The sequence below is a fragment of the Fusarium redolens genome (genome assembly GCF_020744475.1).
Source record: "Fusarium redolens strain MPI-CAGE-AT-0023 chromosome Unknown BKA55scaffold_12, whole genome shotgun sequence".
NCBI classification, from domain to species: domain Eukaryota; kingdom Fungi; phylum Ascomycota; class Sordariomycetes; order Hypocreales; family Nectriaceae; genus Fusarium; species Fusarium redolens.
This window is the reverse complement of record NW_025763675.1, coordinates 242,340-257,101: the sequence shown is the minus strand read 5'-3', so window position 1 is coordinate 257,101 and position 14,762 is coordinate 242,340. Positions and strand designations below refer to the sequence as shown.

At 48.5% G+C, this 14,762-nt stretch overlaps 6 protein-coding genes across 6 annotated transcripts; 3 read left to right on the top strand and 3 right to left on the bottom strand.

Annotated features, from left to right (window-relative positions):
* The first annotated feature begins 31 nt into the window (after positions 1 to 31).
* Positions 32 to 3,353, top strand: BKA55DRAFT_574433 (uncharacterized protein). Its single transcript, XM_046193303.1, has 5 exons — positions 32 to 217; positions 313 to 446; positions 496 to 1,639; positions 1,687 to 2,455; positions 2,509 to 3,353. The coding sequence occupies exons 1-5, from the start codon at positions 51 to 53 to the stop codon at positions 3,043 to 3,045; spliced, it is 2,751 nt and encodes a 916-aa protein (XP_046046804.1). The 5' UTR covers positions 32 to 50; the 3' UTR covers positions 3,046 to 3,353.
* A 204-nt stretch (positions 3,354 to 3,557) lies between these two features.
* BKA55DRAFT_574429 (chloride channel) lies at positions 3,558 to 7,016 on the bottom strand. The gene is made up of 6 exons (XM_046193302.1): positions 5,861 to 7,016; positions 5,657 to 5,809; positions 5,493 to 5,607; positions 5,350 to 5,441; positions 5,115 to 5,300; positions 3,558 to 5,058 (listed from the first exon to the last, which is right to left on the bottom strand). Exons 1-6 carry the CDS (start codon positions 6,704 to 6,706, stop codon positions 3,733 to 3,735), a joined length of 2,718 nt encoding a protein of 905 aa, XP_046046803.1. The 5' UTR covers positions 6,707 to 7,016; the 3' UTR covers positions 3,558 to 3,732.
* A 302-nt stretch (positions 7,017 to 7,318) lies between these two features.
* BKA55DRAFT_574427 (Neurochondrin-domain-containing protein) lies at positions 7,319 to 9,576 on the top strand. Its single transcript, XM_046193301.1, has 3 exons — positions 7,319 to 7,851; positions 7,899 to 8,205; positions 8,257 to 9,576. The coding sequence occupies exons 1-3, from the start codon at positions 7,484 to 7,486 to the stop codon at positions 9,466 to 9,468; spliced, it is 1,887 nt and encodes a 628-aa protein (XP_046046802.1). The 5' UTR covers positions 7,319 to 7,483; the 3' UTR covers positions 9,469 to 9,576.
* Positions 9,577 to 9,894: 318 nt separating this feature from the next.
* Positions 9,895 to 11,331, top strand: BKA55DRAFT_516920 (uncharacterized protein; the record flags this gene model as incomplete). Its single annotated transcript, XM_046188131.1, has 1 exon — positions 9,895 to 11,331. One exon carries the CDS (start codon positions 9,895 to 9,897, stop codon positions 11,329 to 11,331), a length of 1,437 nt encoding a protein of 478 aa, XP_046046801.1.
* A 55-nt stretch (positions 11,332 to 11,386) lies between these two features.
* BKA55DRAFT_692469 (uncharacterized protein) lies at positions 11,387 to 11,992 on the bottom strand (the record flags this gene model as incomplete). Its single annotated transcript, XM_046199787.1, has 1 exon — positions 11,387 to 11,992. One exon carries the CDS (start codon positions 11,990 to 11,992, stop codon positions 11,387 to 11,389), a length of 606 nt encoding a protein of 201 aa, XP_046046800.1.
* Positions 11,993 to 12,165: 173 nt separating this feature from the next.
* BKA55DRAFT_595750 (major facilitator superfamily domain-containing protein) lies at positions 12,166 to 14,121 on the bottom strand (the record flags this gene model as incomplete). Its single annotated transcript, XM_046195847.1, has 6 exons — positions 12,166 to 12,280; positions 12,449 to 13,547; positions 13,605 to 13,743; positions 13,800 to 13,890; positions 14,037 to 14,056; positions 14,089 to 14,121. The coding sequence occupies 6 exons, from the start codon at positions 14,119 to 14,121 to the stop codon at positions 12,166 to 12,168; spliced, it is 1,497 nt and encodes a 498-aa protein (XP_046046799.1).
* Between the last annotated feature and the right edge of the window lie 641 nt (positions 14,122 to 14,762).

The following is a 14,762-nucleotide window of genomic DNA, read 5'->3' as shown; positions in this document are numbered from 1 at the left end:
CGTCGCGAATGGCAGCTAATTAACGCGACAAGTTGCCTAGTCGGCGCGTCATGCTACTCAGTGTCAGCTCAACTCGCGGGCTCACAATTGCCCCTCTCTTTCTACAAAACACCTCCAGATTATTATCACGACCTGTAAATTGTTGTTCCTTGTGTTCGTTACGTTTATTTTCGACACGAATTTCAGGCATCATGGCACCAAAACAGGCGACTCTCGGGTATGTGAAGTCCGGACAGAGCACAATCGGGTGTGTGGAGGGACAACTAGAAATTAAAGACTCGATCGCTGACCAAGGCCAATTGGTAATTATAGGAAGTTCTTTGGGGCAAAAGGTGAGCCTCCTCAACAGACAAAGCTCTCCTTTAGCAGCAAACCCAAGAAGGAAGAGGTGAAGGACGAAGAGGAGGTCGACGTCAAGGCCAAATCAAGCTCAGATTCTGAGAAAGGTAATTTGCTACTTCGATGGAAACCTACCATGTTCTAATTCTGGAGCAGAAACAAAGAAGCGAGCAAGATCAGAAGACAAGGCCAAGCCCGAACCAACACCCATTAAGAAAGAAGAAGTCGATGACGATAGCGATGGACCTGTTACCAAGCGAGCACGACGAAGTCGAAAACGAGTTGAGGAAGATGATGACGATGAGATGATTGACGAACCTGTTGAAAAAGAGAAGCCAGCATCCTCCAAGAAGCCAAAGGCCTCGAGTCCGCCTTCGAAAGCCAAGTCGCCCAAGAAGTCAAAGGCACCCCCTAAAGCCAAGGCGGCCAAAGAACCCACCCCTGAGGAGAACGACGAGTCTGCCAAAGAGGAGGCTTCGACAGCTTCAGCTTCAGAAGCCGAACTTGACGACGAGGCTGATGTCGAAGATAAGCCTGAAGTTGCTGCCAAGGCCCGCGAGAAGGTCCAGACAAAGTTCAAGTCCAAGACGAAAGACCCCTATCCTGACTGGAAGCCCGGCACTCCTGTTCCGTATGCGGCCCTGTGTACAACGTTCTCTCTCGTGGAAATGACCACCAAAAGATTGATTATCATGGAGCATTGCTCTCTGTTCCTTCGCCAGGTCATGCGCCTGACCCCTGAGGATCTATTACCTACCGTCTTATTAATGATCAACAAATTGGCTCCTGACTACGCTGGTATCGAGCTTGGTATTGGCGAGTCTTTAATTATGAAGGCTATCGGCGAGACGACCGGGCGAAGTCTCCAAGTGATCAAGGCTGATCAGAAAGAAATTGGTGATCTCGGACTGGTGGCTGTAAAGAGTCGATCAACCCAGCGGACTATGTTCAAGCCCAAGGCTTTGACTATCAGGGGTGTGCACCAAGGCCTAATGAACATTGCTACTGTCACCGGCAACGGTGCTCAGGGGCGCAAGGTGGATGGTATCAAGAAGCTTCTTGCTGCAGCTGATGCCAACTCCACTGGCAAAGTCGACATCAACAAGGACAAGGGAGGCCCGAGTGAAGCCAAGTTTATCATTCGATTTCTGGAAGGAAAGCTGAGACTTGGTCTGGCTGAGAGAACCGTTCTTGTTTCTTTGGCGCAAGCTATCGTTGCTCATGAAGCAGATGCCAAGGGCAAGGTCCCTAGCACCTCGGATCTGGAAAAGGGTGAATCCATTCTCAAGACGGTCTACAGGTAAGCCACGTGAACCCCTGTTGATGATCCATACTTACAAAACACAGCGAGCTTCCGAGCTACGATGTGATTATTCCTGCAATGCTAGAACATGGCATCATGAAGCTTCGGGAAAACTGCAAGCTCCGACCCGGTGTACCCCTGAAGCCTATGTTGGCCAAGCCAACCAAGGCCATTACCGAAGTACTTGATCGCTTTGAGGGACAGACCTTCACCTGTGAGTATAAGTATGATGGCGAAAGAGCACAGATCCATTATGTGGCAAAAGATGCGCCTCAAGAACTGAACGAAGCGAGTCAAGGCGCCGCTAAGGAGGCTGGTGCTGGTGTTGCTAGCATCTTCTCCAGAAACTCCGAAGACCTCTCCAGGAAGTATCCCGATATTCTTGCCAAACTCCATAGCTGGGTCAAGCCGGACACCAAGAGCTTTGTCCTGGATTGTGAGACAGTGGCCTGGGATGTTGATGAGAAGAAAGTGTTACCCTTCCAGCAACTCATGACACGCAAGAAGAAGGACGTAAAGGTCGAGGATGTCAAGGTCAAGGTTTGCGTATTTGCATTTGATCTGTTGTACCTCAACGGAGAAGCTGTTGTCGAGAAGGCACTGCGTGAACGACGTGAGCTTCTCCAAGCCGCGTTTAATCCCGTGGAAGGCGAGTTTTCCTTCGCTACCCACATGAACGGCCAGGAACTGGATGAGATCCAGGTTTTCCTTGACGAAAGTGTCAAGGCATCATGCGAGGGTCTCATGGTAAAAATGTTGGATGGGACTGAGAGTGGATATGAGCCCAGTAAGCGAAGTCGTAACTGGCTCAAGGTAAGAATCCGAAACTTCATTACTGAGATCTGTATGACTGACTGCTATCATAGATCAAGAAGGATTACCTCTCAGGCGTCGGTGATTCTCTGGACCTTGTTGTTTTGGGCGCATACTACGGCAAAGGCAAGCGTACATCTGTTTACGGTGCATTCCTTCTGGCCTGTTACAATCCCAGCTCAGAGACATACGAAACTGTTTGCAATATTGGAACTGGTTTCTCGGAGCAGGTCTTGGAAGATCTTCATACTCAACTCTCTGAGATTACCATTGATCGGCCTAAGCCCTTTTACTCACACTCTTCTGGTGGTCAACACCAACCTGATGTCTGGTTTGAGCCTCGATATGTCTGGGAGGTCAAGACAGCCGATTTGACCCTCAGTCCACGTTACAAGGCCGGTGCTAAGGAAGGTGTCGACCCATCAGGAAACAAGGGTATCAGTCTTCGATTCCCTCGCTTCATCCGTGTGCGTGATGATAAGAAGGCTGATGCTGCCACGACAAGTCGCCAGGTTGCTGAAATGTACCGCAAGCAGGAGAGCGTGACAAAGAACAAGGGCCCGTCCGTTGATGACGACTTTGAGTATTAGAATTAGTGTTGTTTTCCTTTGCTTTCTCGGAGAAGAACATGCATTGGTTGGTAAGTTGCTGCTCCGGCCGTTGGGCTCATATCATATCAGGATTTCAATCAAGCATGGGAGTTGCACGCTCAAAGAAAAATTAGGGGCCATCTTGACCCGACTATTACTTCATGATAATTTAAGCGATTTAATGATGAATGCTCAAATCAAATTCTACCCTGTTGTTTCCTGGCGTGCAGATCTTGACAATCTTTTTGCGTTGCAAATAGGGGAACACTCCTGGCGGGTTAAATTGATCTTTGCCACGCCTCAGGGAGCAAGAAAACTTCTGACCCTAAGCTTAGGTGCTAAAAATAAGTAATCTAAAGGTCTAATAATTCTATATTAATTTTACCTAAATATTTTTGTTATTTAGAATAGAGATCTCAAGGTCTCTTACCTCCCCTTGCCATATATCATTACAAGAAAGAGGCAGATTCTTATGACAAAACCTGAAAAGCAGGATGGCATAGAATAGTTTACTCAGGTAATTGAAACAGGAGGTTTGGTATATTTTAGGATGGCTTTGGATGAGGCGTTAAATTGTACATATATATTGATAGCCCGTTAAGAACAGCAAACTCGTCTAGATGATCAAAACTAATATACCCACGACCAATCATACATAATCCAGCATCAATTCTATAATAACTCCTTTTATAACATTGGTTCCTCCCCTTGTATGCTATCCCCATCATCGGCACCATCGCCATGTAATAATCCACTAGTTTCACCGCCGCCATTGTCGTCTGGTATCCTGTCGGTCACGCCCGTCTCATGACCAGCACCGCCGGGTGCCAGACCCATGGTGCGGCGTGTCTCTTCGGCACCATTGAGGACATACCAGACGTCCTTCTTCGTCAACAAGCCCTGTAGAACACCGCGATCGCTGAAGAGAAGATATCTCAGGCCGAGCTTTTGGAAATATGTAGCGACAAGGTGAAGACTTGTATGTGAGGCCCGGGTAAGCGGTGTTTGGTCCATCCAGGGGCGAAGATCCAGGGTTGTGCGTGGATCTGCCATGGGCTGGTGAGAAAAGAAGGCCTCAGTCTCAAGGGGCAGCAAGCGAGGTGCTTGTGTTGAGGCTGAGAGATTGTATGCCAGCTCGGCACGAGAGATATAGCCAAGAAGAATGGCTTCTCGGGGATCTGATATGACGGGGAAACCACGGTATGGGTGCATCTCGAGGATAGTGGTGAGAGATGCGATAGTGTGACCTGTGGCAGTGAGTACTACAAGGTCCTCGATGCGAGTCATGACTTGAGAAGCCGGGATGTCAGGAATAGATTCGTTGTTCTCACTATTGTCGAGGAAAGGATACTCATTGAAGTGAATCCACGACTCATAGATACCGCGACGAGAGAAAGCATCGCCTACCCACTTTGATATCATGACAGCGATCATAATGGGGAGAACATAAGTGAGGGCGCCAGTGAGTTCGAACATGATGACGACAATAGAGACGGTCAAACGAGTTACTCCAGCAAGAGATGCTGCTGCTCCGACGATGGCGTATGTACCTGGGGTAACGCAGGGTATGTCAGGTTCGCATGAGCCAAATAGGAAGAACCCAGGGTGATTGGTAACCCAAATCTCCATGATGATACCCACAGCGCGGCCTGTCAAGGCGCCGATGGCCATAGAAGGGAGAATAATTCCGGCGGGAATTTGGAGACCGAATGTGACAGCGGCGAGGAAGAAGCCCAGGACTGAGGCAAACACTAGGAGGACAATGGTCCTGGCCGAGGCAGCTCCTGTTCTACAGAGGCCGATAGGGTCGTCGAGAACCTGCGAGCATTCTGAAAAGAGGTTGGAGACGAGCTCAGTCGTCTGCACTTTCATGTAGAAGTTAGGATAGTTGATGAGGGCTGTGAAGAAGGCCACGATGAGAACTTGGACGATAGGGCCTGGGATCCATCGATTTGACTTCTTCCAGCGAGCAATAGCCATGTTGAGTCTGATGAAGAGACCGCCATGAATTCCCTGGAAAGAAAACCCGGTTAGTGACTTATTCTATTCGTACTTGATATCGAACTTACACCCAGGATGCCTAGGATGGCGTAAGGGAGCAGCTCGAAACCATGCCATCCAATGCTGTAGTGAACTTGATACAAGACAAGCTTGCCAGATCGAAAGGGGTCGAAAGCCTGAAGGACAACTGCAGCAGTCATGGCACAGACAAAGCTCTGCCACATTGTCTTGTCTGGGAAGTAATAAGACAAAGTCTGCAGGGAGTTAGTAATTGATAGGGGTATAGTTATGAGCACAACTAACCTCAAGACTGAATAATACGCCGCCAATGGGAGAACCAAAGGCGACCGAGACACCCGAGGCGGCAGCGGCTGAAAGAACCTCACGTTTACGGGCTGATAACATTAGCTGATGATTATTGACTGCATGGCAGGGAACTTCTCTACCTTCATTGTCATTAATATTGCGGAACAATTTCGTAAATACGTTGGCGCAACAGCAAGCAACATGAATCAAGGGGCCTTCTTTGCCTAACCACATGCCTGACGCCACAGCAAGAGCCTGTGATGGTGTCAGTAACGAGCTGGCACGCAGTATAAACTCAACTTACAAGACCAAGAGACTTTATAATGAGTGTCCAGAGTCCAAGGAACCGTCGAATGACGAAGCCCCCCAGGACAGTCTTGATTTCTGGAATACCACTGTGCTTTGCGTAGATGGCATATTCCTGGACGAGAAGTGCTGCGACATATGCAAACAGCATCTTCGAATCGTTAGTCATACGAGGCAGTAGAAGACATGGGAATGTACATACCGCAAAAGAAACAAAGAAGAAATATTCAATGAACCACTTGCCACCTTTTGAATGCACTCCCAGAGCGTCGCCCCAAGTCTTCCAACCGTCGCATTTGGAGCCTTGGTCATAGCCATAGCAGCAGAACGCTTTGTTTAGGTAAAAATGGCCACCTTCTGGTCCGCTCGCGCAGTATCCTTCCTTCAAATCCCCAAGCCAGTCGGTCGTGACGTTGATGACAGCAGCAACAGTGCCTACAAGCATTCCTGTCAAGAGCAGGACGATCCAGACTTGGCTGGCATCAATGAGGCGTCGCACATAACCTATAACCCCAGACGCACTCGAGTATAGCATGCGCAATCTCTGGCGCTCTTTTGTGTATTCAAAAATCCAATCGATGGCCGTAAGATCCTCGTAACCGACTCGACGCCCTGGCCCTTCGACATACCAGTCATGCGGCGCACCATCCTTGGAAGCTTCGTTGAATATGACAGTCTCAGGGCGCGGGGGAGTATTAGAGCTTGGGTAAACAGCTGGAGACGGTCCTCTCGAGGAGGCATGTGGTCGCGAACCTGTGATGGCGGAGAGAAGTCTAGAGGGCGCAGACCAGAGAGAGGGACCTTGTCTGCGCTTAAAGGTCATGGGTGCACTCAGATTGCTCTGAAGCGGATCGTCGCCGAGCACATGGTCTCGATCGCGAGACCTACCACGGCCGCTGTCATCGCTGGCGTCGTCGTGAAGGAAATCGAGCTCGTCGCGATCGTCGGAATTGGAGTTTGGAGTATGCGACGAGGATGAGGCGGAAGCGGACGTGGAGGCAAAGGCGTAGGGGTCGTTTTGAGACGCTCCAGACATGATGCGGCTCATGACATTGTGATTGTGCGATGTAAGAGCTCACAGCTGGAGTCTTTTGGTTTGTGAGAGACAGAAAGGGAGAGGTCGAAATAGAGTTAAATACGAGGTTGTTTGATGTGTCAAGTGCGCTATTGATTCGGAGAGTTCAGCGGAGGACACGCAATGGCTACAGTTGGTTTGGTTGGTTGTTGTAAGCCTGGATTGCCTAAAACGTCGACTCGGCCAGCTGAAAACATGCATGATGGCGTCGGTTGTTTATGGCTGAGACAAGGAAGAGTTTTCGAAATATTGAAACGTTTTATTGTCTCGAGTTGTATTTTTGAGGCTCAAGTTTAATTACTAAATTAATTGCCTGGTCTCGCGAAGATCTTGGCTTCCATTGTCCTTATCGCAACTAGCTAAAACATTTGTTTATGCCACATTCCTATAGACTGACTATATTATACTACGGAACGATATACTTAGATTTCAACAATAACTGATAGTCTATTTAACGTTATACTGTAAACTTAGTTCGTTGATATCATCCCTTCATCACATCACGTTGGAGGTTTCTAGAATGCACCTATCGAGGGGATTTATAAATAGTGGACCCAGCAAAGTTGTTGCAAGTAAGCCCATCAACATACACTCTTCTCATCTTAGCAACTATTTTCATAGACAGCCAAGTCTCTATTTATCTAAGGACATTCAGGTATTGCAGTCGAGATATAAAAACTACAGCCCGATGTTCGGATAAGCTTACGAACCACTGTAATTCGACTCACTACTACAGGGATAGGGACCAAGATGGCTGAAAATCCACAAAGTGCTACTTCGCAACCTACAGACATCAACAAGATACAATCTCTCCTCAAGGCTAAGGATGATACCCAGAGATTTGTAGGGCTGGCCCTCCTAAAATCCCTTCTCGACAGCTCAGAACAACTTCGCCAGGATGAGCAGACAGTTCAAGGTCTATGGTCCAGTCTCTCACCCAAGTTCCTCGACCGACTACTACGCACAGGCTTGAAGCCTTCGACAAGGAATTCGAAAGAGATGTTGGATTTGGCCGTATCTGTCTTGCATATTTTCTCCATTCTTCTTCCCAGCCAGGCCAAGAGTGACGCCAAACTCATCAACAGAATCCCTTTGCTCGTCAACGCAGTTCTCTACAGGTATGAAGCCTCCCCAGACAAAAGGAGCAAACTGACGACTGTTTCAGCTCTGAAGACACCACAAATTTAATACTACAGCTACTACATACGCTAGCAAGCTCACAGCAAGGAGCACAAGAACTTATTAAGGTGGAAGACTTTAGCTCCCTTACCGAGATTGCGCCTAGCCATGCACAGGTTCTGGATATCTTCTGCTTTGCATGGCTCAATTCTATGGCAACCATCGAAGATCCCTCTACGCTGGCTAGGCAGATCGACGACACGATTCAAAGTCTGGTCTCATCATTCACTGGAACTGATGCTGTCACTCTTCTCGAGTTTCTTGGTTACTTTCTTCGGCATGCCAACTCTTCTGTGAGTTTTCCACCCCCTTCTCCGAGAGCATCATCTTACACTCTGCTTCAGATTCTTCCTCAGCATCCAAAGTGGCTTAAAGCAGTTGTTAGCTACATTCGAAACCTCGTCACAAGCAGGCCAACACCTGAAGCCCGAGCGGCATATACGAATGCGACAGCCTCAATACTCCTAGCTTTCCCATCCGAGGCACCGAAGTTGGTGTTTATCGACGAAAAAAAGGATGACAAGGCCTTCTCATACCTACTCATCAACCTCCTCCTTATTGACATTCGCTCTTCTTCTCCCACTCTTTTAGAACAGTTAAATAAGCCCGAGTACCCCAAAGTCTCAACACGCCTCACATCTGCATTCGATGTTGTCTCATTTTTCATTGGATATCTCGTGCGGTGCCTGGAAGACGAGTCCATGGAGACCTTTTTCATGACCCCTGAGAACCTCCTTAAGCTCCGCAAGGGCATTTCCGAGACAATGTCTCTCACAGCCGAGTATCTCCGTGATCGATGGGATGCTTCTGTTGCTGGAGCCATGGGACTACACCCAGACGCCCGGGCTGGCACAATAGACACATCAACTGGAGTCCACCGCACACTCGCTTGGGACTCAATGAGAGATAATGCTGATGACGATATGTTTATACTCTCAGCTGTGCGAGCGCTGGCGCTCTGGCTGCGAGAAGAGGAGAATGATATCCTGCGAAAAGAGGCAACAGGTTTGATGGATATGTTTATGGATCTTTACAAATCCAGTTCCCAACATAAGCTCGACTTCCGATCTCCTGTCCTCGTGGCTCTCGAGGGCGTAACTACGCTACCCAAAGGTCGTGAGCTGTTGCTCGCGAACGAAGGCTGGACAATTCTCTCTCACGATCTGAATTCTATTTTTCAGCATGCATCACGAACTTACGGAGAGCAAGACGCTGCCCGGGCTACAGACATTGTTCGTATTCTGCTTCCCATAGTTGAGCAAGAATCCAACGGTGTTCCCGAAGCTTGGATGGATCTCATCACTTCAGTAGCAGCGTGGGATGTCCCTGATTCAGGATTATCACTCCAGGTACAGGAGGCAGTAATCTCTTCTTTGCAACTCTGCTGCGCGGTGCTTGTAGCGGCGAACCGGGGCATGCGGCAGAGATACAAGCACTCTATTGCTGCTATTCATGGGATTGCGTCTCAACTTGCTAAGCAAGTCAGTCAGGATAACCCTGAGAAAGAAATGCTAGAAGATGTTCTCTCTACACTGGCGTCGTTGACGCAGGACTGATAACAACCACGAATTAGCCTTTCGGATATACTGTTATTGACACAACATTCATCCAGCTACTCGTTGTGGAGGATAGATAGTGCTTATGTCAATACGTTAAGCGGTTAAATACACTTTCAGTGATTGTGTTCTTCTGTCCTACCCCTCACGAGATTGTGGCATTCCCTTTTGCCAACAGTAATTTCATCAATCACGCTGACGAACTGCGGGCGTTGCGTTGTAAGAGATGATTAAGCCACCTGCTTACATGGCGCTGAACGATGGTGCCTCGTATAAGAGGCTTCCATTCTTACTATCTACTCAGCTAATCTTTAAGTCTTGATAGAATCAATTCTCAATTGACAACCTCTGTACATGAATCGTCTCGTTGGCCTATCGCGTCTAACTTTCATCCGCCAGATTCTCAAGCGCCAACACCTTCACACAATGGCGACTCACTATGACGTTATCGTCCTCGGCTCCGGTCAGAGCGGCAATCCAGTCGCCAAAGCCTTTGCCAATGCTGGTCGCAAAACAGCTGTGATTGAGCGCACAGCACTAGGTGGCACTTGTGTCAACGTTGGTTGTACGCCTACAAAAACCATGATCGCCTCTGGAAGAGCAGCCTACATGACCAGACGCGGTAAAGACTATGGCGTACACGCAGGAAATGGTAATGTTGAGATCGACATGGCTCGTGTAAGGCAGCGCAAGCGCGCAATCGTGGAGCAGTGGAATGCCGGCAGTGTCAGAGGTTTAGATGCAGCAGGTGTTGATGTGATTATGGGAGACGGTAGCTTTGTAGGTGAGAAGAAACTCAAAATTGTATTGAACGATGGGGGCGAGAAAGAGGTCAGCGCCGAACAAATTTTCATCAACGTTGGCGAGAGGCCATTGAAACCGGATATCACAGGCCTCAACGATGTTGATCCAGCACGAGTACTCAACTCGACTACTATCATGGAACTTGGTGAGGTTCCACAACGTCTTATTGTGTTGGGCGGCGGGTATATCGGCCTTGAGTTTGGACAGCTCTTTCGTCGCTTGGGTTCCGAAGTGACTGTTATTCAAAGGGCCAAGCAGCTTGTACCTCGAGAAGACACTGACGTGGCAGAGTGTCTCCTGGATATCTTTCAACAAGATGGAATCACAGTTCATCTTTCGAGCACAGTGAACTCGATCTCAGCTTCCAAGGACACAAAGACGCCTTTCGTAGTGAGCGTCAAGACTTCCGATGGAGAGACAGAAGTTTCCGGAACACATCTTCTGCTGGCAACAGGCCGAATGCCCAATACAGATAGCCTGAACCTCTCCGAAGTTGGCATCAAGACGACTCCCAGAGGTCACATTATTGTCGATGATAAGCTCCAAACCACGGCTTCAGATATATACGCAATAGGAGACTGCCATGGAGGTGCTGCTTTTACACACATGTCCTACGATGATTCTCGCATTATCCGCACCAACCTCATTCCAGAGGCTATGTCATCCACAACTCCAGCTATGCGTACGACAAAAACTTCGATTTCACGAGTTCTGACTCCTTATGTCATGTACACCGATCCACAGCTTGGTCATGCTGGGCTCCACGCCAGAGACCTCGTCAAAAGTTCAAGGGAAGTGAAGATTGCCAAGATGCCTATGAGTTATGTTGCAAGGGCGCTAGAGACAGCAGAGCCGCGGGGTATGATGAAGGCGACTGTGGATGCAAAAACTGGTGAGATCTTGGGATTCACATGTTTGGGACTGGAAGGTGGTGAAATCATGTCGATTGTGCAAACTGCTATGATGGGTAATTTGAAGTGGTGGGATTTGGAAGCAGCTGTTTATGCTCATCCGACTCTGGCCGAGAGTCTGAACAACCTGTGGGGACACTGGGAATGATCCATGTATCTGAATATGGCCATATATGACAGATATAGTAACAGTATGAAGACATTCAAACTGCTGTGCTCTGTGGTTGCATCGCTGTGGCAGTTTGGCCTGTCTTCTTTTCAGCTGCCTCCGCCTTAGCACGTCGTTTCCTCGCTCGTCGCACCTCAATTTCCACGTGCAGCATTTCAGCGTTGACAGAAACAAGCCTTGGGATAATTTCCTCCACTGCTTTCACGGAATGTGCTTGTGCTGTGCGAAGAGGCATGGGCGCGAATAACCCAAACCATTGCAAGGGGTTTTTGTTCTGCTTTCGCTTCTTTTCTGTAGGGTTGGCCTCTTCGGCATCTGGTGTTGATGCATCGCCAGACTTCTCGGCTGAGGAGATGTCTTCCTTATCTGCGTCTTTCTCTTCGTCTGGAGCAGTATAAAATGAAAAGCTTGGGCTTTGGCTTTCATTCTGCTCAATGGCAAGAAGGCGTGTTGCTTGCATTCTTTCATCGTAGTGATCCTGACCGTACCTCATACCTCTCTCGCCAGCGAAATTAGCGCGGGCGATATTGTGAAAAACATCAGATTGAATCTGAGATAGACTCTGGCGGAGTTGACTGTATTCGTCTAGCAGGCTGAGATAACGTTCAAGGAGCTCATCAATGTCTTGCTGCTCCTCCATGATGCTTGTGTGATTTAAAAGAAGTGCTTGTTTCTAGGAACTCCAGAAGGACTCGGCGGAGATATAAGCGAAGTAATGATTATATTCAGATTTCACGCGTCGCAAAAGATGAATCATAGGATTTCAACGTAAATATATCATCGAACAATGAGTTGTAGTTGGCAGAAAATTGATCAAGGCATCCAGAGTGTGCAGGTATTAAAGCTGCCTGCCAAATGAACAGCTGTTCCCTTTAGGCTTAGCTTGATATGGCCCGCGGTGTCCGAGACATCCCAATCCAGTGAAGGACTACGTATACTTTTATATGCAGATAAATAACCCTCAATCTCGAACTTACAACAATTGTAATCTGTTTAAACTATCTAGTCTTCAACTGAATCTTGTCTCCTCCGGCCTCTAAGCTTGACATTCAGTGGCCCGCCCGTATACAAAACGGTTGGAACAGTGGACACGAACACTATTATACCGAGACTCCATCCGACAGTTGCCCATCCAGCGCTGTCCTTGACCATTCCGCCCATTATAGGTCCTACCAGAGACCCTCCCGAGTATGCCATGTTATACAGACCATACGCTTGAGCAATCTGCCCCGCACCTTCAGTGCCATCCTCGCCCTGGACAGACCAAGTGATCTCGGCCATCAGGGGACCAAAGATGCAAGCCGTGGTGATACCCACACCAGCCAAGAGCCCGCAAAGAAGGATCCTGTCTTGCATCGTATTCTCGTCGACGAATCTCAGACATACAACAAAGGGTGTGGCGAAGAGGAAGCCGAACGAAGCGAGCCACTTCGGCCCGTATCGATCTCCCACCATGCCAACCACAGGTCCCAGAAATGATGGCAGAATGACCGGGAGGAAGATTAGTCCTGCTCCAATGGAGTCCCAGCCAAATATCTCGTGCGTAAGAAGAGGAAGGGTACTTTCGAGCGCCGTGTTGATAAGTGCCTGAACGAAGGTTCCCCACAGAGCAGCCAGGAATCGAGGCTGCCCCAAGAGCTTGACGAGCGTCTTGATAGGTGATCGTGATGGGTCTGATGCGTCTTTGGTCTGCCCATCTGTTCCCCCCTGGGCGCGAGTATCTTTGTTTTCCTCAATCTTCGGTTCCTCCGCTACGACACATTCTGGATCTGTCACGGCTATAGGTTCCACCCTATCAAGCCACTTTTTGGCGTCCTTGACCTCGATGATGATGAGACGCAAGACAATGTCAACAGCAAGAAGGCCAAAGCACATGGCGAAAACGGAGTAGTAACCTCCCTTCCCATATACGAGACCTCCCAGCAGAGGTGCCACCAAGATGCCCAGACTGCAAGCTGTGCTAATCCAGCCCATAGCTTTACCGATATGCTCCTTGTCGACAGTATCGACGACCAGCGCAAGGCCGACAGTCCATGTTAGTGCGGCCGATATACCTTGCAGAGCACGGCCGATCATGAACAGAGCAAGCGTGCGGCCTACGCATAGAAAAACAGTGGCACCGCATAATACAATAAGACCTATAAGCATAGGCACCCGGCGGTTGTGGATTCTGTCGGCCAGATAACCCCAGATAGCTGTTATAGTCACCATAAGTTATATGCCATCACTTTTAGAGAGGACTGTGGACATACGAGAACCAGCCAAGAGTGCAGCACCAAACACGGCCAATGCTATAGAGACCCAGTACTGCACCCTGTTTATGCTGATACCAATTCGATCCTGAAGAGAGAATGGAAGTATAGGAACGATAACACCATACAGAAAGATGTCCTGAGAACGTATTAGTCAACTGGCTCTTCAAAGTTGAAGAGTAACAAGCGGCTTACAGTGAAGATTGCAAAGGAGCATGTGGTGACGATGAGACCAGCCGAGGACCGCACCTTGAGCAGAACAGGCGGCTTGTCCTTGTGAGGCCATCTTAGCAACCCCATGGCCAGCAATCGACAGTCAGTGCTTTGCTTAGCGAGCTTCTCAGGCCCGAGTGTTCATCATTTCATGAGAAGTCAAAGTCTGGGAAGATGGATCTTGACTGACTCTTTTTCAACATCTCTGTACCCACTTACTGCCCCCGGATTGCGGACATCTCGCGCCCCGATGATGGACGGATGACAGGACCGGTCCGTATTCTCCGTTTGGGCTTAGCGCCATCTCGAGACTGTGATGTGATGAATGTGATGACTTGAAGGTGAGATGTTTGCCGAAGATGCGGAGTATCTACGAACTATTGATTGCCAAGGTTTAGCTGCAGGAAGAAACTACTAGTTATAGATCTAGCAGAAGGAGGATGTAGGAGGCTGAGACGCAGGGTCAAATTATGCTTCAACGGCTTCTTAGTTAATGCTTAAACTTGGCCAAGACCAAACTGTTGCATCAAGAAGGAAAGAATTATGATATACAATTGGACGGTGGCTGCTTGATAATAGTTCTGATGATATGTGGAAAACGGTAGTTAATGGCAGAAATCTTTCGAAGCCCGCAACTAGCTGAGTAGACACATCTGGGGGGTTCATAAACAGGCCCTCCTTCAATATAATGTCCATTGTTTCTTTTGATCATTGAGAACACTTGCTGTTGAAGATGGGAGACAACTCATGGGCTGTGGCATTATAGTGTGGCATAATACATTTCACAGTTGTTCCCCGTTGAGGTTCCCCGAATGCTACGCCGACGATAGCTTGGCAACACGGGAAGGTTGGTTCTTCCATAGAAAAGGCGATCCTATTATCCTACACGTCCATGACAATTCCACGCTTATCGATAACCAGTCAAAAATGAAATGATAAAGTTGA